The sequence below is a fragment of the Agelaius phoeniceus genome (assembly GCF_051311805.1).
Source record: "Agelaius phoeniceus isolate bAgePho1 chromosome W unlocalized genomic scaffold, bAgePho1.hap1 SUPER_W_unloc_1, whole genome shotgun sequence".
Classification (NCBI taxonomy): Eukaryota; Metazoa; Chordata; class Aves; order Passeriformes; family Icteridae; genus Agelaius; species Agelaius phoeniceus.
In genome coordinates, this window is record NW_027509866.1 from 4,335,209 (window position 1) to 4,356,998 (window position 21,790).

General features: G+C 53.3%; 2 protein-coding genes and 1 pseudogene across 2 annotated transcripts in view; 1 reads left to right on the top strand and 2 right to left on the bottom strand.

Moving 5' to 3' along the window:
* Positions 1-21,790, bottom strand: part of LOC143692452 (uncharacterized) — a 358,232-nt gene that overhangs the window by 276,832 nt on the left and 59,610 nt on the right. Inside the window, 1 exon segment of the mRNA XM_077172684.1 lies at positions 11,397-12,320. Coding sequence (XP_077028799.1) covers positions 11,397-12,320 — 924 coding nt within the window.
* Positions 4,417-5,349, bottom strand: LOC143692387 (olfactory receptor 14I1-like). The gene has a single exon (XM_077172623.1). It carries the CDS (start codon positions 5,347-5,349, stop codon positions 4,417-4,419), a length of 933 nt encoding a protein of 310 aa, XP_077028738.1.
* Positions 13,797-17,044, top strand: LOC143692388 (uncharacterized; annotated as a pseudogene).

Here is a 21,790-nt window from a genome sequence, read left to right on the forward strand (position 1 = left end):
GACCCTTCATGGCTGACAATCAATCAGACTCTGTCCCTACCCCCAGTCCACCATTTCCCCCATCCAAGCCCTGGCACTCAGAGCAGCCTTGTGCAAATCTGAGCTCCCTCCAGCCCAGGCTGCACCTGCAGCTTTCAGCTCCTTGGCTCCAACTCCCACCTGCTTTCCTTGCAGAAGGAGCTGCCCGAGACACAGAGGGATGTTCATTTCTTGTCAGCCAACAAAGCCAAGGGAAGGCACAGCTCCATCAAATGCCAAAGTCATTCCTCTGCTGGATATTAACTCCACTTTGCACAGCAGACAGTCTCAGAGCAATGGAAAACACCTTCTGTGCCCAGCACAGATCCCAAGGTCCCCCCAAACCCTCCCTGCCCTGATTCTGCCCAGATTTGCTCTTTGCACACACGAGTCACAGGCTGAAGTCAGGAGCTCCCTCCATGCCCAGAGGGAGGAAAAGAGAGAAAGGGGAGGAAGAGCTCTCCTGTGCAGAGCCAAGGTCCAAGTGCAGCCCCTGCAGTGGGAACCACAACTCATCAGGTTTCTTTCCCTTGGGCTCAGGGCCTGGTGACACTCAGAGGCACAGAAAGGTTTCTTGCCAACAAACACAGGCTGAACATTTGAACAGTTTAATAACCATCTCAGCTCTTCCCTCAGCTCTCTGGGATGTCCCAGCAGCATCTGACATGTCCACCATCCCCAAGGGATTTCTGTACTGGAACAGTTTTAGATAAAGAAAAAAGAAAAGGTAATTCTGTGATGGATGTAAAGACAATTAGGATGTTGACTAAGGTGATATTTATTTCAATATCAGAAAGACTGGCAAACTCCCTGAAGCTCAAAGCAGGAACCCAGTCAGTTGAGAGGCACTTAAATGACCAGAGAGCATCTGGAGGAAGAAATCTGGAAGCAATGGGAAGGACAAAGATCCAGTGTGTCTAGTGAAGAGATATACACAGAGATGGCCATTTAAACAGGAGAGCTGCTAACACCTAAAGGAAAAGGGAGATGATTTAATAAACAGATTATTTGATAATCAAGGAAAGGGGAAGATCAGTATTTCTTCTCCTGCCATCAGTACACTTCCAGGAAATTGCTCTTCCTGGTGGGAAAATTTTACCATGTCTTAAGAGTACTCAAATGACCCAGATTATGAAAATGTCCTTGCATATTATGAAATTTACAAATATTAACACCTGTGCCCCTCTCCAGGAAGACATCAGCTGTGTGCCCATTACAGGCAGTGCCACTTGTGCCCTGAGGTGCCCAGCTGGGATTGGATCTCTCCCAGAGCACCTGAGGGAAGAGCAGAGCACCTTGAAAGCTGCAGGTCCCTGACAGCCCCGCAGGGCTCCTGTCCCATCAACATCTGCTCTGCTCCAGTCTGAAACAGGGCCCAGCATGGTGCTGGGATCATCAGAGAGCTGAGGTGTGTGCTGGAATTCAATGGCCTCCCCATCCTGCAGCAGCCCTGCATTTCCCTGCTGCAGCCTTGGTCTCCAGCCCAGCCATGGAGGCTCTTTGGGCTCTGGAGTGTTGCTGCAGCCGCCAAGGGCAGCTGAGCTCTGCCTTTGGCACAGTCAGGCCTGGCCAGCGCAGGCCATGCTCAGCAATTGCTTGTGTGTGCCTGGCCTTGCTGTCAGCCCCGTGAGCGGCTGCGTGGCCCCTTTGTGGCCCTGTGCTGGCCCAGCCATGGTGGCCCAGCCCCTGTGCAGGCCCAGCCCAGGCCAGGAGCATTGCGGCTGGGAACGGCCCCTGTGCCGTGGTGCCCACAGCAGCCTTGGGGCTCTGTGCCCCATGGCCTCCCTGCTGGGCAGCCTCTGCCAGCTCCTGCAGAGCCCCTGGCACCTGTGGGGCTGCACAGACAGCCCTGCCCCGGGCTCTGCCGGCCTCTGGGCCAGCAGAGAGGCAGCCAGGGCTGGCCATGGCCGGGAACAGGCCCTGAGCCCCGCAGGAGGATGGAGCTGGGCCACAGCCAAACTCAGCCCAGGCCAAAGCTGGGCTCAGCAGCCAGGGCTGCCAAGGGCTGGGCACAGAGGCTGGCACTGACAAATGTCCTGGGCCCCCTCCCTGCTCTGTCCATGCCACCAAGGGCACAGAGCAGCCTCCTCTCTGGGCCACTTGCCTGTTTGCAATGCCTTGCACAGGTGCTGGCCCTGCCCCACAAGACCTGGCCTGAGTCCTGCCCCTGCACGCTCAGCCAGGCTGAGATGGACACTGATGGTTTCTGGGCCAGGCTCTCGGAGCCCAGCCCAGCTCCCTGCAAGCTCTGCCAGCTGCCCTGAGCTCTGGGCAGCACCAAGGGCCTCTCTGAGCCCAGCCCAGCTGGCTCTGGCCCCACAGCTCTGCTCAGGCCAGGCTGCTCTGGGCACTGGCCCCACGGCCTCAGCCCCTGCCAAGGGCACAGCAGCAGCTGCAGCTGCCACAGGACTCAGCCCCAGCCATGGGGGAAGGTGCTTGGCCAAGGCCAAAGGAGGCTCCCTGGCTGCCCTGCTCCCCTGGGGCTGAGGTGCTGAGAGCTCTGCAGCCCCTGCTGCCATCCCATCTGCCCAGGGCAGCACCAGAGCCCCGGCCTTGGGGCCCTCAAGAGCTGCTCCTGCTCCAGGCCCAGGGCCCATGCCAAAGCTGGGGCAGCCACAAAGCTGTGCCCATTTCTGTTCATTCTGCCCATTTCTGCTCTCATGGGCATGGATCCTCAGCCACTTGGTGTTTGCTGATGAATTTTAATACTCCAGACCCTCTTCTTTCTGGAGGTCTTCAGTTCACAAATTCAGTGAGAAAGTCTCCTAAACATTTGCTCAAAATGCCCAAACAAGAAAAGACCCTGGGAATAATTCAAATTTTCAGTTCTTCTCTGGTATTTAGACTGATTTGAGAACTCTATTCAAAGTGAATGTACTATATCGAAAACAATGCAAGAGAATGGTTTGTCCTGTTTCCTTTTCCTATTTATAGATGGATATCAGCTATCGTCAGTTGATATTGATTCTCAGCAGCTTCTAATAGAGTTTGAATAGATATGAAGAAGAAGACCCTTCCTGGCTGACAATCAATAACACTTTGTCCCCATCCCCTCCCCACCATTTCCCTCGTCCAAACCCTGGCACTTCTATGGATCAGGAATGGTGTGGCCAGCAGGAGCAGGGAAGTGATTCTTCCCCTGTGCTGGGCACTGGTTGGGCAGCACCGCAAGTGCTGTGTCCAGTTCTGGGCCCCCTGGGGTGGGCAATAGGAAGAAATTCATATCAGGAAGAGTAAAGAAATTAAAGGTGAAGCCAAGGAAATGCTCAGGGCAGTTTGGGGCTGGCTGCCAGGCAGCCCTGGCTCTGAGCAACAGCATCTGCAATGGCACAGGAAACTCCCAGCTGATGGGAACAAACTTTCTGGCTGAGTGCAGAGGCCAGGACAAAGCTGAGTGGTTTCCCTGGTGTCCCCCAGGCCTTGCTGGCCCCAGGAGCTGATGGCATTTGTGCTCCCTCAGGTTCATGTCCCCACAGCAACAGCATGGGGGTGCTGGCCCTGCTGTGTGCAATGCAAACAGGGGCTGCTGAGGCAGTGCTGCCGTGTCTGTGCCTGCAAGGATGGGGCACCTGTGTGAGCTGGGGGAGAGGCCAGGGCTGCAGAGGGGGGATGTTGTTGGCAGCTGCATGAGGACGCTCTGGGACGCTGCCCTGGGCTGTGCAGCGCACTGGGCATGGATCAGCCCCTGCTCTGCTGCTCCTTCCCGTCTGCCCCAGGGCCCTTGCAGAGCCCCAGCCATGCTGTTTGCCCCCAGCCTGCCCACGGCCAGCCTGGGGCTGCTGACGGGGGTTTCTGTGCTGAGCATTGGCCTGGCCGTGTTCTTGAGAGAGCCTGGGCAAGGAGCCTGGAGCCCCCAGGGCCTGGCCTGAGGCGTCAGCGCTGCCCCAGCAGTGCCCATGGCCTGTCCCTGCTGCAGCCCCGGCACTGCCACCCCCAGGGCTGTGCCCGGCCCCGAGAGCACTCAGGCCCTGCAGCAACACCAGGGCCACCAGGGCAGCGGGGCAGGGCCACGGCAGCAGCACTGGCAACACCAAGTGCTGCTGCTGCTGCTGCTGCTGGGCACAGCTGCTGGGCCAGCACTGATCTGCCCCAGCTCTGCACACAGACATTGCTGCTGCAGCTCCAGAGAAGGCAACAAAAGGGCATCTCTGCAGAAAACTCTGCTGGGAGATCCTTTAGTTCCTTTAAAGGCACTGAGAGCACAGCCCCTCCTTGACACAGTCTGTGGCCACAGTGAAGGTGGAGAGAAACAAAATGAGAATCGGTACAAACAGTGGCTTTTTATTGTGGACAATATGAATACCTAAAACAAAGGAAAACATGTCATCACAACCAAACTCACTAGAAATATCAAATATGACTTCTATTGCAAGTGATTTGCAGAAATTGGCCAGCACATTAATGTCCCTGAAAGCATCCAGTCATCAATCTCCACACTGCAGCCTTGAGCTCCTGGTTCCTCAGGCTGTAGATGAGGGGGTTCAGGGCTGGAGGCACCACCGAGTACAGAACGGACACTGACAGATCCAGGGATGGGGAGGAGTTGGAGGGGGGCTTCAGATGAGCAAATGTGCCAGTGGTGATAAACAAGGACACCACGGCCAGGTGAGGGAGGCAGGTGGAAAAGGCTTTGTGCCGTCCCTGCTCAGAGGGGATCCTCAGCACAGCCCTGAAGATCTGCACATAGGAGAAAACAATGAACACAAAACAGCCAAATGATAAACAAAGGCTAACTACAATAAGCCCAAGTTTCCTGAGGTTGGAGTGTGAGCAGGAGAGCTTGAGGATCTGTGGGACTTCACAGAAGAACTGGCCCAGGGCATTGCCACGGCACAGGGGCAGGGAAAATGTATTGGCCGTGTGCAGCAGTGAATAGAGAAAGGCACTGGCCCAGGCAGCTGCTGCCATGTGGGCACAAGCTCTGCTGCCCAGGAGGGTCCTGTAGTGCAGGGGTTTGCAGATGGACACGTAGCGGTCGTAGCACATGATGGTCAGGAAGGAAAACTCTGCTGAGATGAAGAACATAAAGAAAAAGAGCTGAGCAGCACATGCAGTGTAGGAGATGTTCCTGGTGTCCCAGAGGGAATTGTGCATGGCTTTGGGGACAGTGGTGCAGATGGAGCCCAGGTCAGTGAGGGCCAGGTTGAGCAGGAAGAAGAACATGGGCGTGTGCAGGTGGTGGCCGCAGGCTACGGCGCTGATGATGAGGCCGTTGCCCAGGAGGGCAGCCAGGGAGATGCCCAGCAAGAGGCAGAAGTGCAGGAGCTGCAGCTGCCGCGTGTCTGCCAATGCCAGCAGGAGGAAGTGCCTGATGGAGCTGCTGTTGGACATTTGCTGGGGCTGCACATGGGCACCTGTTCATGGAGAAAAGGACATTGAAGAGTTAGAGGAGATTCCTGTAATCAAAATCAAAGCCATTTCTCATACACCCTCCCCTGGAACACACAGACAGCCTTTGGTGTTTAAGAGTTCTAGGGTGTTCTTTTTAAGCTCCCCCTATGTCTCTTCTTCTATTCTTAGATATCAGAAACTCTCAGGCTGAGGCCAGAGGCTTGGTTGGGGGAACAGGAGGGAGGGGGCTTGTTCAGAGGGAGGGGCTGCACTGCAGGGGCTCCTGTGGGCATCTCTAAACTCTCCTTGCCACAGCATTTCTTGCTTTTACTTTGCCTCATTTCCTGATCCTCTCTTTGCTTCCTGGAGATTTCCCTCCTGCAGGTGTTTCCCTGTGCCTGATCTCTCCCTGCCAGCACTCACAGACCCAAATCTCTGTGCACTGTCCTTGGTCCTACAGAACCCTGCCTGTTTGCAGGGCACTGGCTGGGAGCAGGTTCTGTTTGCAGCTTGGAGAAAGGACAGCTCAGACTGAGCCTGATAGCTCCAGCAAAGGTGATGCTGCTGCTGTCCATGGGCAGAGGGGCTGAAAGCACATTAGGGATCTCCTACTGATCACTAAAAGTAACAGTTGGGATATCTCAGGCACTTGTCAAAATTCATAATTATAATTCATAATCAACCTTTGTACTTATCCCCCCCTCCCTGCCATGCTCCAATAGTAGGAAACTGAATACAAAGTCTTTGAAAGTTTCCTCATTTTTTACAAAGTTCTTGTCTTGGAAATATTCTATGACTGATCAGAACCCCTCAGCATGTCAGAACTCCATGAGCATTTCACCTCCCCTGCACCAGAAATACCCAGAGTTGTACTCACAGGCTCTGCAGGCATTGGCATGTTCCAGCTTGAGGAGATGGCTCCAGGAGCTGCAGCTGCATTGTCCTGCAGCCAGAGGTTCCTGTGCCAAGGGCTGGCAGTGATTGTGCCCCAGGCACTTCTCAGCCCCTTCCCAGCCCTGACTGATTGAAGCTCTCTGTGCCTCTGGGCTGTGCCCGGGCTGGCTGCAGGCAGTGCCCCAGCCCTGCTGGGCTGGCACAAGAGCTGCTCATCCAGAGAAATGTGCTTTTGAAGCTCTTCTTGGTGACCAGGAGCTGCCTCTGTGCCAGGAGCCCAGCCCAGCTCAGCAGCACAGACACAGCACAAGGACTTTAATCAGCCTCTGGGGCTTTGTGCTCAGGCCCTGAACATCAGTCCCTGAGAGGGAGCTGAAGAAACCTCTCAGGAACTCCAAGGCAGAATCCAACTCCAAAGTTTCTTGGACTTTTAATGGGTCCCAGTGAGGGACACGACTGAGCAAGTGTCCCCAGGCCCCAGGCAGAGCAGAGAACTGCAGGCAGTGATGACAGGTGGGGACAAAGAGAAGCCAAGTCTTGGTGCCCTGGGGCCCAGCAGGGTCTGTGCCAGCAAGGGCTGGGAGGAGACACCTTGTCCTGAGGCCCTGGGGCCTCCTGGCACAGCCCCAGCCAGGCTGGGCACTGTCAGCCCCTTGTGCTGCCCTCAGCATCCCCCCCTAGCCCACATCCCAGTGGCCTCAAGGATCTGCTGCAAGGAGTCCCTGGGGAGCCTTGCTCAGCAATGGCCCTGGGAGCTCCTGAATGCTCCCTGCAGGGACTGCAGGTTTTTCAAAGGACTTGGAGTTTGGCTTTTGCCTTGGAATCTCTGAGAGGTTTGTGCAATCATGGCCTCCAATTATCTGCTGTAATTAGTCCCTGGAGAGGCTTTGTCAGTAACAACACTCAGTGGGGCTCATTAATGCTTTAAGGTACTCCAGTTATTTGAAGCTACTTGGTGTTTCCCTTTTGATACAGACTCTGTGAGAGGTTTGTGCAATCATGGCCCCAATTATCTGCTTTAATGAGTCCCTGGAGAGCTTTGTACTGACACTCAGTGGTGCTCAGTAATGCTTTGAGCTTCTCACATTTTTTAAGGTAGTTTGGAATTTCCTTCCAACACTGAGACTCTGAGAGGTTTTTGTGCCATCCTGAACTCCACTTGTCTCCTCCAAGGGGTCCATGAGGAGCCTGTGTTGGGCATGGACCTCACTGAGACCCATTCATGCTTTGAGACACTTTGGGATTTTCTTCTGACTTTCACGCCTGGAAAGGTTTGTGCAATCTCCTCTCAGGCCCTGAGGTTCAAGGGCTCAGCTCCAAATGCACCACAGGGCTCATCAGGATGCAGCAAGTCCTGACAAACCATGGCTCTGCCTTGATTTCCCTCTGCTCTAATGCAGTTTATCAGGGCTGTATCTGGAGTGATTTTGGTTTGCTAATTTGAGATTTCTCAGCCAATGCATCTATTAGGGCAGTGGGATCAGTGTTGGCTAATTACCATTGCACTCACTGGAATATATTTACTCATTTCCTGCTGTGAGATAGGATTAGGAGAAAAGCAAAGTAGGCTCAAAATTTTAAAAGGGTATATAGAAAAGTTTATTACCAGTAAATAGAAGAAAGAGTAATAAGAATCTGAACACTTCTCCTCTCCCTACAACCTTTTCTTTCTTACTGACAATGCAAGGAGACAAAACCTGAAAGTTTCAGTCAGTTTACACCATCTAGAACAGTCTTTCTTCAGTTCACTTAGGGAGAGGAGTCCCTCTTTCATGCTATGGGGACTTCTCCATAAGAAAAAAGTTCTCTTGTGGCTCTCAATTCCCACGAATAGCAGCTGCCCAGAAAATCTGCAAGTGTGAAGTCCCTTCCATTTTTCATAGCTTTTCCCACAGCTGTGTTTATGGGCCATGTCAACTTATGGGGTATGAGTTTAAAGATGAGCCGTTCAAGAGCAAAGATTCTCTTCACCTATTTCTGAAATCATCTTCATCTCTGAGAACAGAGATCTTCTTCTTCTCTCCCTGAGGCCACAGGATCTCACCACTCTTCTCTCTTTCTCTGTTTAAACTTCTCATGGGATCACAGCTACTTCAACATTTGCCTACTTTAGCATGGAGGTTTTTGCTGAACAGGTCATCTCCCCATATTTTCAATTAGTTATAGGGAAAAAGAGAGTCTGATATATTAATTACATCCTTCTCTATAGCTTCACAAGAGGATTTCAGCCCCAAGATCAAGGCATCTCCTCATCCCTCCCATCTGGGACTCAACTTCCTCTTCAGTGACCTTGGTGTCTTCATGTTGCTCCTCTCTGTGCCTGCAGTTTGTCCTTTTCTCTCACTGGAGGGAGGCTGGAAGCACTGAAAGAGTTCATATCTCACCCGGGGCCTGCAGATGGTTCCGTGCCCCTGGCCGGGCTCGGTGCTTGCGGCCGGAGCTGTTTTACGATGGAGGTTTCTGCAGCGGCTGCGCTGGGGCTGTGTCAGGATGGGCTGCGCTGGGGCAGGGCCAGGATCTCAGCAGCCAGGCCAGAGCACAGCAGCAGCACAGCCGGGGGCCGATGGCTTCTCCTGCCCCTGCCCGGGGCTTGCGGCTGAAGCCCAAGGGTGGCAGAATCTTGGCCGAGCCGGCCCGGCCCGGGGCTGCTCCTGGGGCCCGGCGGATCCTGGCTGGGCCCGGGCTGGCGGCGGGGCAGGGCTCAGCAGGGCCCAGATGTTCCCAACTGCAGCCATGGCCCGGCCCGGCCTCGGCCCCGCGGCCTCCCCTGCCCTGCCCGGCAGCCGATGGGGCCTGGCGGGGTCCCTGGGAAGGGGCCCGGCCCCACGGCAGGAGCCGCCCGGCCCGGCCTGGCTGAGACGGGGCCGGGTCAGCCTTGTTACCTCTGTGCCAGCCAGAAGGGAAAGAGACCCTCCCAGGCTTTCCCATCTTTAACATGTGTCTTCACAGAGGTGTGTACAGTTTCCTTACTGGTTTAACAGATTGTCAGTTCTCAAAGCTGATTACTGATTGGTTTTTTTGTCAGACACAGATGAAACTGCTAGAAGCTTCTCTTAGAACATCACTTCCATGATGCAAAATCACCACAACAGCACAGACCCCAGAGCTCCTTTGTCCATATGTATCGGTCATGTGTCCAAGTCCTCAAAAACCCTTCTTGGGAGATCTCTGGGCCCTTTCCAAGGTTTTTTCAACTGAAAGCATTCAACTCAGAGTCTAAGAAAATCACCAGCAGACATGGCCAGCCTGACCTGTCTGTCCTTACTACTTTTGTCTGGGAGCAATCTTTGGATATATGGAATTTGGGAAGCCAAATTCTAATTTTGGCCATGGACCATGGACATGAAAGTTGGTTCTTTTCCGTAGGAAGGAAGGAACAGAGCCCCAGTGTTTGCTAGGCAGAAGAGAGTGACCACCAGAGGACAAGGCCAGCCAGAAGTGGCAGGTTTTTTTCTGAGAGAAACCCTTGCATATAGGAAAATTTTTAGAGAGAATACCAATTTTGGCAATGGACATTTAAAAAGAGGGACAGTTCTTTTCTATAGCAAGGAAAGCACAGAGCCCCAGTGTTCCAGGAGCTGATGAGAGGCATTCCTTGACATTGCAACATCAGCCAGAGCTGTCAGGTGGCCCCTGGGAGGCCAAGCCAGCCAGGCCTGTTCCATGTTCCCTCAGTTCCATGGGGCCCCACAGTGTCCCAATGGTCCTTTGCTTCCCTGAGGCCCTGAGGTGTCATAATGCCCCCTTGGTGACACCAGGCCCTGAAGGGTCCCAATGGTCTCCATGGTTCCATCAGGCCCCACAGAGCCAGAATGGTCTCTGGGTTCCATGAAGCCCCGTGGTGTCACCACGGCCCCTTGGTTCCATGGGCTCCAGTGGTGCCACAATGATCCCCATGGTTCCATGAGGTCCCCACAGTGTCCCAGTGATCTCCATGGGAAGGAAAGAACCCAGCCCCAGTGTTGCAGGGGCAGTCACCAGAGGTCAAGGCCAGCCAGGCTTGATGGTACTGGCAGATTGTGCCTGGGAGCAACCCTTGGATATCCAGAATTTTGGAGGTGGAATCCCAATTTCAGACATGGACACCTGGAGGATAAGGATGCTTGTTTTCCATTGGAAAGAAAGCACGGAACACTGATACAACAGTGACATTTGGGGATCTATGGGGAGCATTGGGGATCGTTTCTGCACCTCGTGACCCAACAGGAGCTACTCTAATAAATGTTGCCTGAAGCTCCCACTGTGCCCATGACAGGAACCCATGTGAGTGTCTGGGACATCCCAGCTCTCTGGCAGCCTGGGGACTCCTGGGATGTCACCATGGAATGGCTGTGACTGCCTCTGACCACAGGGCTCTTTACCATCCTAGAAACCCCTCGGAGGTCTCCATGGAGCCCCTGTCTCTGCCTGTCACATTCCAGCTTTGGAACAGCCTGGAGATTCTTGGAAAGTCCCCATGGAACCCTTCTGAGGGCCTGTGACAAATCTGATCCTTAGCAGGCAACCATCACCAGCCCCCTGTTGCTATGCTCAGTCCCTTGGCAGCTCCATGGAGACCCCATGCCAGGGGTGGTTGCCATGGCCACCAGGGCTGGCACCAGCTGGGATGCTCGCTTTCCAGGGGCCGGGCTTCAGGAACGGGATTCCCCAATTTCCTGCTCCTGCTAAAACCGCGCTGCCCTCGCTGCCCTCCCGCCTCCCATGAAAAGCACAAAAGGCAAAGATCCCAGGCTGTGATAAGAACAATTTATTGGGAACAGCAACGAGATAAAGAACAAACAGAAACAGAAACAATATTGATAACAGAAGGGATAAGTAAAACTATTTACAGAGAAAACTACAACATCAACAACTAGTTCTTCCTGGCAATGTGTTTCCTCCTGTCTGGAAAGGACACCCTTCTCCTCAGGGAGAGAGAGAGAGAGTCCCTTTCCTGCCCCTGGCAATGACCTGAGGTGGGAGTGAATGTAATGACAGGGCCCTGGCCAGACCCTCATGTTCTCCAACCCCACATCATGTCATTGGCAGGGGCAGGAAAAGGGACAGGTGTCTTCCCAGCATGGATCACAGGGAACATGGATCACCAGGACTCTGACCAACGTGGGGTCTCCAATGGGGGATAAAGCTGGAGCAGTGCATTAAACTCTTCCTGCAGTTGGGGCATGTGCAGGGCTTCTTTTACTGGTGCCTCCGTTGGTGTCTGCTCAAGTGAGAGCTGCTGGTGAAGCTCTTCCCACACTGGGGACACTCGTAGGGCCTCTCCCCAGTGTGGATGCGTTGGTGGGTGACGAGGGTGGAGTTGTGCTTGAAGCCCTTCCCGCAGTCAGGGCAGAGGAAGGGCCTCTCATCCGTGTGAATGCGCTGGTGCTGGAGGAGCTGAGAGCTGGTGTGAAACCTCTTCCCACACTCGGGGCACTGGTAGGGCCTCTCCCCAGTGTGGATCATTTGGTGGATGTTCATTTGGGTCTTCCTACTAAAGGTCATCCCACATTCCCCGCAGTTGTATGGCCTTTCCCCAGTGTGGATCCTCTGGTGGCAGATCAAGAGAGACTTCTGCCTAAAGCTCTTCCCACATTCCCCACACTCATAGGGTCGTTCCCTGGTGTGGGTCTTGTGGTGGGAGATCAGGTTAGAGTTCTGGCGGAAGCTCATCCCAAATTCCCCACACTCGTAGGGCTTCTCCCCGGTGTGGATCCGCTGGTGCCTGATGAGGGTGGAGTTGCGCTTGAAGCCCTTCCCACAGCTGGGGCAGCGGAAGGGCCTCTCCTCAGTGTGAATCTGCTGGTGCTGGAGGAGACTGGAGCTGGTGTGAAACCTCTTCTGACACTGGGGACACTCGTAGGGCCTCTCCCCAGTGTGGATGCGTTGGTGGATGATGAGGGCAGAGCGGCAGCTGAAGCCCTTCCCACACTCCCCACACTCGTAGGGCCATTCCCCAGTGTGGATCATCTGGTGGCTGATCAGGGTGCTGCTCTGCCTGAAGCTCTTCCCACACTCCAAGCACTTGTGGGGCTTCTCCCCATCATGAAGCTGCCCATGGACCACCAGCTCTGAGCTCTGGCTGAAGCTCTGTCCACCTTCCTGTCTCAGGGTGGGTCTTTCCTTCTCAGAACACACTTGGCTGGGTTTGTAGCCCCTCCTCCTGTGGAATCTCTGGGGCTTTTCCTCCACGTTGGAATTCTGCACCGTGGAGCCACTTAAAATGGCCTCTTCCACGATGTTCTGCCTTGGGGATTTCTCCTCCCCGGTCTCCATCCACAGATCCTTCCCTGGGGGAGGAAGGACAAGGAGAGGATGGGATTTGCCTCCGTGCCACAGGGAAGGGGAAGGAGATCCCCCCAGTGCATCCCCAGCAGGACGGGGTTGGCAGCAGGGTTGTCCTGCAGCCGGGGGCTGTGCTGGGCTGGGAGATGGAGCAGGAGAGAGGGGGAAAGGGGCACTGACTGCCTCCTCACCTGCCTGCGTGTCCCGGGCCTCCTTCCTCTTCCTTGCAGCCTCCTCCTCCATCTGGCAAAGGTTTGGGGATGTGAAATCCTGTTTTGGGAGGAAAGCAAGGGATGAGCGCATTGAATTTTTACTGGTTTGAAGACAAACCTGGGGGAGAGTCTAAACCAGAATTACAATTAATTAAGAAAAGAAGGACAAGGCAATGATACAGAAACACTACCTTAAACTGACAGACTCAGGATATAACCTGACACCCTGTTGCAGGTCAGGCTGGTGGCAGCAGTCCCATTAAATGGTGGCTGCAGTCCTGTTGGAGTGATGAACGTGATTCTGTCAGAGCAGTGATCCTGTATAAGGGTCTGGTCTTCCTCTGAAGGTCCAGTGGTGGTTCTGGAGCTCTTGTCCTCTGGGAATCCAGTAGGCAAGCTGCTCCTGCTGTTGCAAGGCTCAGCTTATATCCAGGTAGGAATGCTTGCATCCTCCCCCTGGGCGGAGCATCCCACAATGGGAGGATGGAATTTTATCAGTCCTGCAGTGACACTCAATGGCCCATTCACAGAAGATATCTCCCCTGGAGGGCGTTATCAGGGCTGAGTCATGGAAGAGATCAAGAACACTGCCCCACCTGTTTATAGCAGTTGATGAAGATGGGCATTGAAAACATGCATTTGGTTCCGTCTTACATTGCAGCCTGAAACAGTGGGGGAATCCCTGCTCAGGGGGTGAACACCACCCCCCTTACCCAAACTGGCTCAGGTGTAAAACCCCCACCCCAGGAAGGCCACACACACAGGGGACAATGTCACACTTGCCCTGCTCCAGGACAAATGGCATCTCTCTAATATTTCCTTAACCAGATTGCAAAATTATTTTGGCACAGTGAGTTCAGGGCACTGTTCTTTGACCCCTGTTGCCTTTGACAACAGCATGGTTCCCTCCTCTGAGGAGGTCGTGGGTCTCTCTGGAGGAACTCTTGGAAACTGTCGCAGCTTCGTCTGAGCGACCTATGGGAGAACTGATGAGGAAAATGGCTGTTGTGGGACTGGAGTGTAAAGAAAATATTTTGTTGTCCCTCCTTGAAAAGTTTGTTAAAATCACTGGAGGAAATGGAGCAAATGATAGCATCAAGACTGACAAGGTTCTTTCACCACATGGTGAGGAACATAAGGCTGCTAAAAGTGCTACAAGAAGCCCAGCTCAAGTAGCTAAATTCCCAAATAATTACTGAATTCCCAGGCTTGGGTTTTTTCCAAATGTGAGAATCATTTTTCTCTTCATCCCTGTCACCTTTGTGACAGCTACACAGAGCTTTCCCTTCCTTATAATAATATCTGTATTGGGCCGAATTTGCACTTTTCTTTAATTGTAACCTGCCAGCAGCTGAGCTGGAGCTGTGAAGGAACCAAGGAAACTTGGAATTGCCCCAGAATTGCTTCTATTGTCAGCCGGTGCTGCGGCGGCCGTGGGGCAGAGGGGTGGGAAAGGGGGGTCCGGGGTGGCAGTGGAGGAAATGCCGGGCCCGGGGGCTGAGCACAGGGCTGAGCACGCAGAGATGGTTTTGTTCTTGCTGAGCTCGCACTGAGCCAAGGCCTGTCCTGCCCCTCATTCGGCCACGCTGGGGAGGGGCTGAGGGTGTGGGGGAGCTTGGGAGGGGACACAGCCAGGACAGGAGATCCCAGCTGACCCCAGGGATAGCCCAGACCATAGGACATCATGATCAGTGCATGAAGTGTGGGGAACAAGGAGGAAGGGGGCACAGTTGCAGTGAGGGTTTTGTCTCCCCAGGTAACACTTAGGCAGGATTGGGCCCTGTTTCGCCAGTGGGCAGGGCCCGCACCAAAGACACAGACACCAACTTAACTTAAGAAAAAGTGTAATTAGATAATGCAAATTTGCAAAAAATTACAAAAATATTAGGTAGGCAAAGCAAATAATCATTAGTCAATAATTCCAAAAGAGAAGATGTTGAAATGAGTATCACACAACTGTCCATTTCTGGCTGCAGGCTCTGGAGATTCTATCTCTGCCTTCAATCAGGGTTGCATTCCCTAAAGAATCCTGGTACCAAATCCTGCTTTCCAAGGCTGGAACAGTGTCTCAGGTTTAGCTGGGTGTGTATTCAATTACCCTTTGTTAAAGGTGGGGCAATTATCATCTGTTAATTGAGCAATTTACTTTATCTTTTCCACATGAATCCTCCCTCCAGGGAGATATCTTCTGTTAATGGGCCATTGAGTGTCACTGATAAAAATTCCATCATCCCATTGTGAGAAGCTCTGCCCAGAGGGAGGAGCCAAGCATTCCTACCTGAATATAATCTGAGAATGTGAACAACAGAGTCAGCCTTCTCCCACAGGATTCCCAGAAGAGCAGCTTTCAGCTCCACTGGATCCCAGAGGAAGACCAGGCCGATCGACGCCACAACTGGACCTTCAGAGGAAAACTCCACCCTTCCACAGGATCACTGCTCCAACAGAACCACACCTGTCCCTGCAGGAGCACTGCAGCCACCATTTAACAGGAGTGCTACCAACACTCTGACCCACAGGGTGTCAGGACGTATTCTTACTCTGTAAGTAGTTTTTAGTACTACTGCATTTGTATTTTTAATTTTCCTTCTGAAGAATTGTTATTCCTATTCCCATAGACTTTGCTTGACAGCCTCTTGTTTTGAAAATTATAATTCCAAGTGAAGGGATTAACATTTTCCATTTCAAGGGAGTCTCCTGCCTTCCTTAGCAGACCCCTGTCTTTTCAAACTGACACAATGCCCTGGGACAGCCAGGCAGGTGAGGAGGAAGTCAGTGCCCCTTTCCCCCTCTCTCCTGCTCCATCTCCCAGCCCAGCACAGCCCCCGGCTCCAGGACAACCCTGCTGCCAACCCCATCCTGCTGGGGATGCACTGGGGGGATCTCCTTCCCCTTCCCTCTGGCACGGAGGCAAATCCCATCCTCTCCTTGTCCTTCCTCCCCCAGGGAAGGAGCTGAGGATGGAGACCAGGGAGGAGAAATCCCCAAAGCAGAACCACATGGAAGAGGCCATTATAAATGGCTCCACGGTGCAGAATTCCAACGTGGAGGAAAAGCCCCAGAGATCCCACAGAAGGGGGGGCTCAAAACCCAGCCCAGGGTGCTCTGAGGAGGAAAGACCCACCCTGAGCCAGGAAGGTGGACAGAGCTTCAGCCAGAGCTCAGAGCTGGTGGTCCACGGGCAGCTTCACAATGGGGAGAAGCCCCACAAGTGCTTGGAGTGTGGGAAGAGCTTCAGGCAGAGCAGCACCCTGATCAGCCACCAGATGATCCACACTGGGGAATGGCCCTACGAGTGTGGGGAGTGTGGGAAGGGCTTCAGCTGCAGCTCTGCCCTCATCATCCACCAGTGCATCCACACTGGGGAGAGGCCCTACGAGTGTCCTGAGTGTCAGAAGAGGTTTCACACCAGCTCCAGTCTCCTCCAGCACCAGCAGATTCACTCAGAGGAGGGGCCCTTCCACTGCCCTGACTGTGGGAAGGGCTTCAAGCGCAACTCCACCCTCATCACCCACCAGCGCATCCACACTGGGGAGAGGGAGAGGCCCTACGAGTGTCCCCAGTGTCAGAAGAGGTTTTACACCAGCTCTGATCTCCTCCTGCATGAGCGGATTCACACGGATGAGAGGCCCTTCCGCTGCCCTGACTGTGGGATGGGCTTCAAGCGCAACTCCCACCTCATCAGGCACCAGCGGATCCACACCGGGGAGAAGCCCTACAAGTGTGGGGAATGTGGGATGAGCTTCAGCCAGAACTCTAACCTGATCTCCCACCAGAAGACCCACACCAGGGAACGACCCCATGAATGTGGGGAATGTGGGAAGAGCTTTAGGCAGAAGTCTCTCTTGATCTGCCACCAGAGGATCCACACTGGGGAAAGGCCATACAACTGCGGGGAATGTGGGATGACCTTTAGTAGGAAGACCCAAATGAACATCCACCAAATGATCCACACTGGGGAGAGGCCCTACCAGTGCCCCGAGTGTGGGAAGAGGTTTCACACGAGCTCTCAGCTCCTCCAGCACCAGCGCATTCACACGGATGAGAGGCCCTTCCTCTGCCCCGACTGTGGGAAGGGCTTCAAGCACAACTCCACCCTCGTCACCCACCAACGCATCCACACTGGGAAGAGGCCCTACGAGTGTCCCCAGTGTGGGAAGAGCTTCACCAGCAGCTCTCACTTGAGCAGACACCAACGGAGGCACCAGTAAAAGAAGCCCTGCACATGCCCCAACTGCAGGAAGAGTTTAATGCACTGCTCCAGCTTTATCCCCCATTGGAGACCCCACGTTGGTCAGAGTCCTGGTGATCCATGTTCCCCATGATCCTTGCTGGGAAGACACCTGTCCCTTTTCCTGCCCCTGCCAATGACATGATGTGGGGTTGGAGAACATGATGGTCTGGCCATGGCCTTGTCATTACATTCACTCCCACCTCAGTTCATTGCCAGGGGCAGGAAAGGGACTCTCGCTCTCTCTCTCCCTGAGGAGAAGGGTGTCCTTTCCAGACAGGAGGAAATACATTGCCAGGAAGACCTAGTTGTTGATGTTGTAGTTTTCTCTGTAAATAGTTTTACTTATCCCTTCTGTTATCAATATTGTTTCTGTTCCTGTTTGTTCTTTATCTCGTTGCTGTTCCCAATCAATTGTTCTTATCCCAGCCTGGGATCTTTGCCTTTTTTGCTTTCCACGGGAGGCGGGAGGGCAGCGAGGGCAGCGCGGTTTTAGCGGGAGCAGGAAATTGGGGAATCCCATTCCTGAAGCCCGGCCCCTGGAAACCGAGCATCCCAGCTGGTGCCAGCCCTGGTGGCCATGGCAACCACCCCTGGCATGGGGTCTCCATGGAGCTGCCAAGGGACTGAGCATAGCAACGGGGGGCTGGTGATGGTTGCCTGCTAAGGATCAGATTTGTCACAGGCCCTCAGAAGGGTTCCATGGGATCTTTCCAAGAGTCTCCAGGCTGTTCCAGAGCTGGAATGTCACAGGCAGAGACAGGGGCTCCATGGAGACCTCCGAGGGGTTTCTAGGATGGTAAAGAGCCCTGTGGTCAGAGGCAGTCACAGCCATTCCATGGTGACATCCCAGGAGTGCCCAGGCTGCCAAAGAGCTGGGATGTCCCAGACACTCACATGGGTTCCTGTGATGGGCACAGTGGGAGCTTCAGGCAACATTTATTAGAGAAGCTCCTGTTGGGTCACGAGGTGCAGAAACGATCCCCAATGCTCCCCATAGATCCCCAAATGTCACTGTTGTATCAGTGTTCCGTGCTTTCTTTCCAATGGAAAACAAGCATCCTTATCCTCCAGTGTCCATGTCTGAAATTGGGATTCCACCTCCAAAATTCTGTATATCCAAGGGTTGCTCCCAGGCACAATCTGCCAGTACCATCAAGCCTGGCTGGCCTTGGCCTCTGGTGACTGCCCCTGCCACACTGGGGCTGGGTTCTTTCCTTCCCATGGAGAACACTGGGACACTGTGGGGACCTCATGGAACCATGAGGATCATTGTGGCACCACTGGAGCCCATGGAACCAAGGGGCCGTGGTGACACCGCGGGGCTTCATGGAACCCAGAGACCATTATGGCTCTGTGGGGCCTGATGGAACCATGGAGACCATTGGGACCCTTCAGGGCCTGGTGTCACCAAGGGGGCATTATGACACCTCAGGGCCTCAGGGAAGCAAAGGACCATTGGGACACTGTGGGGCCCCATGGAACCGAGGGAACATGGAACAGGCCTGGCTGGTTTGGTCTCCCAGGGGCCACGTGACAGGTCTGGCTGATGTTGGGATGTCAAGGGCTGCCTCTCATCAGCTCCTGGAGCACTGGGGCTCCGTGCTTTCCTTGCTATAGAAAAGAACTGTCCCTCTTTTTAAATGTCCATTGCCAAAATTGGTATTCTCTCTAAAAATTTTCCTATATGCAAGGGTTTCTCTCAGAAAAAAACCTGCCACTTCTGGCTGGCCTTGTCCTCTGGTGGTCACTCTCTTCTGCCTAGCAAACACTGGGGCTCTGTTCCTTCCTTCCTACGGAAAAGAACCAACCTTCATGTCCAGGGTCCATGGCCAAAATTAGAATTTGGCCTCCCAAATTCCATATATCCAAAGATTGCTCCCAGAAAAAAGTAGCAAGGACAGACAGGTCAGGCTGGCCACGTCTTCTGGTGATTTTCTTAGACTCTGAGTTGAATGCTTTCATTTGAAAAAACCTTGGAAAGGGCCCAGACATCTCCCAAGAAGAGTTTTTGAGGACTTGGGCACATGACTACTACATATGGACAAAGGAACTCTGTGCTCTGTGCAGTTGTGAGGGTTTGGCATCATGGAAGTGATGTTCTAAGAGAAGCTGCTAGCAGTTTCCTCCGTGTCTGACTAAAAAACCAATCAGTAATTAACTTTGAGAATTGACAATCTGTTAAACCGCTAAGGGAACTGTACACCCCTCTGTGAAGACACATGTTAAAGATGGGAAAGCCTGGGAGGGTCTCTTTCCCTTCTGGCTGGCACAGAGGTAACAAGGCTGACCCGGCCCCGTCTCAGCCAGGCCAGGCCGGGCGGGTCCTGCCGTGGGGCCGGGCCCCTTCCCAGGGACCCCGCCAGGCCCCATCGGCTGCCGGGCAGGGCAGGGGAGGCCGCGGGGCCGAGGCCGGGCCGGGCCATGGCTGCAGTTGGGAACATCTGGGCCCTGCTGAGCCCTGACCCGCCGCCAGCCCGGGCCCAGCCAGGATCCGCCGGGCCCCAGGAGCAGCCCCGGGCCAGGCCGGCTCGGCCAAGATTCTGCCACCCTTGGGCTTCAGCCGCAAGCCCCGGGCAGGGGCAGGAGAAGCCATCGGCCCCCGGCCGTGCTGCTGCTGTGCTCTGGCCTGGCTGCTGAGATCCTGGCCCTGCCCCAGCGCGGCCCATCCTGACACAGCCCCAGCGCAGCCGCTGCAGAAACCTCCATCGTAAAACAGCTCCGGCCGCAAGCACCGAGCCCGGCCGGGGGCACGGAACCATCTGCAGGCCCCGGGTGAGATATGAACTCTTTCAGTGCTTCCATCCTCCCTCCAGTGAGAGAAAAGGACAAAGTGCAGGCACACAGAGGAGCAACATGAAGACACTGAGGTCACTGAAGGGGAAGTTGAGCCCCAGATGGGAGGGATGAGGAGATGCCTTGATCTTGGGGCTGAAATCCTCTTGTAAAGCTATGGAGAAGGATGTAATTAATATGTCAGACTCTCTTTTTCCCAATATGTAATTGAAAATATGGGTAGATGACTTGTTCAGCAAAAACCTCCATGCTAAAGTAAGCAAATGTTGAAGTAGCTGTGATCCCATGAGAAGTTTAAATAGAGAAAGAGAGAAGAGTGGTGAGATCCTGTGCCCTCAGGGAGAGAAAAGAAGATTTCTGTTCTCGAAGATGAGGATGATTTCAGAAATAGATGAAGAGAATCTTTGCTCTTGAACAGCTCATCTTTGAACTAATAACCGATAAGTTGACATGGCCCATAAACACAACTGTGGGGAAAACTGAAAAAAAATGGGAAGGACTTCACGATTGCAGATTTTCTGGGCAGCTGCTCTTCGTGGGATTTGAGAGCCACGAGCAAACGTTTTTCTTATGGAGAAGTCTCCATAGCATGAAAGAGAGACTCCTCTCCCTAAGTGAACTGAAGAAAGGCTGTTCTAGATGGTATAAACTGACTGAAACTTTCAGGTTTTGTCTCCTTACATTGTCAGTAAGAAAGAAAAGGTTGTAGGGAGAGGAGAAGTGTTCAGATTCTTATTACTCTTTCTTTTATTTACTGGTAATAAACTTTTCTATATACCCTTTTAAAATTTTGAGCCTGCATTGCCTTTCTCCTAATCCTATCTCACAGCAGGAAATGAGTAAATATATTCCAGTGAGTGCAATGGTAATCAGCCAACACTGATCCCACTGCATTAATAGATGCATTGGCTGAGAAATCTCAAATTAGCAAACCAAAATCACTCCAGATACAGCCCTGATAAACTGCATTAGAGCAGAGGGAAATCAAGGCAGAGCCATGGTTTGTCAGTACTTGCTGCATCCTGATGAGCCCTGTGGTGCATTTGGAGCTGAGCCGTGGAACCTCAGGGCCTGAGAGGTGATTGCACAAACCTTTCCAGGAGTCAAAGTCAGAAGAAAACCCCAAAGTGTCTCAAAGCATGAATGGGTCTCAGTGAGGTCCATGCCCAACACAGGCTCCGCATGGATCCCTTGGAGGAGACAATTGGAGGCCAGGATTTGCCAAAAACATCTCAGAGACTCAGAGTGGAAAGGAAATTCCAAACTACCTTAAAAATTTTGAGAAGCTCAAAGCTTCTGAGCCCCACTGAGTGTCAGTACAAAGCTCTCCAGGGGCTCATTAAAGCAGATAATTGGGGCCATGATTGCACAAACCTCTCACAGTCTGTATCAAAAGGGAAACACCAAGTACCTTAAAATAACTAAAGTACCTTAAAGCATTAATGAGCCCACTGAATGTTGTTACTGATAACGGCTCTCCAGAGACTCATTAAGCAGATAATTGGAGCCTGTAAATGCACAATCTTTTTCATAGAGTCTGTATCAAAAGGGAAAGAGGAAGTAGCTTAAAAAACTTAAGTACCCTGAAGTATTAATGAGTCCCAATCAATGCTGCAACAGGCAGAGAATCTCCAGGGACTAATTACAGCAGATAATTGGAGGCCATGATTGCACAAACCTCTCAGAGACTCCAAGGCAAAAGCCAAAGCCAAAGTCCTTTGAAAAACCTGCAGTCCCTGCAGGGAGCATGAAGGAGCCCCCAGGGCCATTGCTGAGCAAGGCTCCCCAGGGACTCCTTGCAGCAGATCCTTGAGGCCACTGGGATGTGGGCTAGGGGGGGATGCTGAGGGCAGCACAAGGGGCTGCCAGTGCCCAGTCTGCCTGGGGCAAAATCACTGCCAGCCCTTGGCACAGGAACCTCTGGCTGCAGGACAATGCAGCTGCAGCTCCTGGAGCCATCTCCTCAAGCTGGAACATGCCTATGCCTGCAGAGCCTGTGAGTACATTCTCTGCTTGTCTCTTGTGCAGAGCAGCCAGGGGTTCC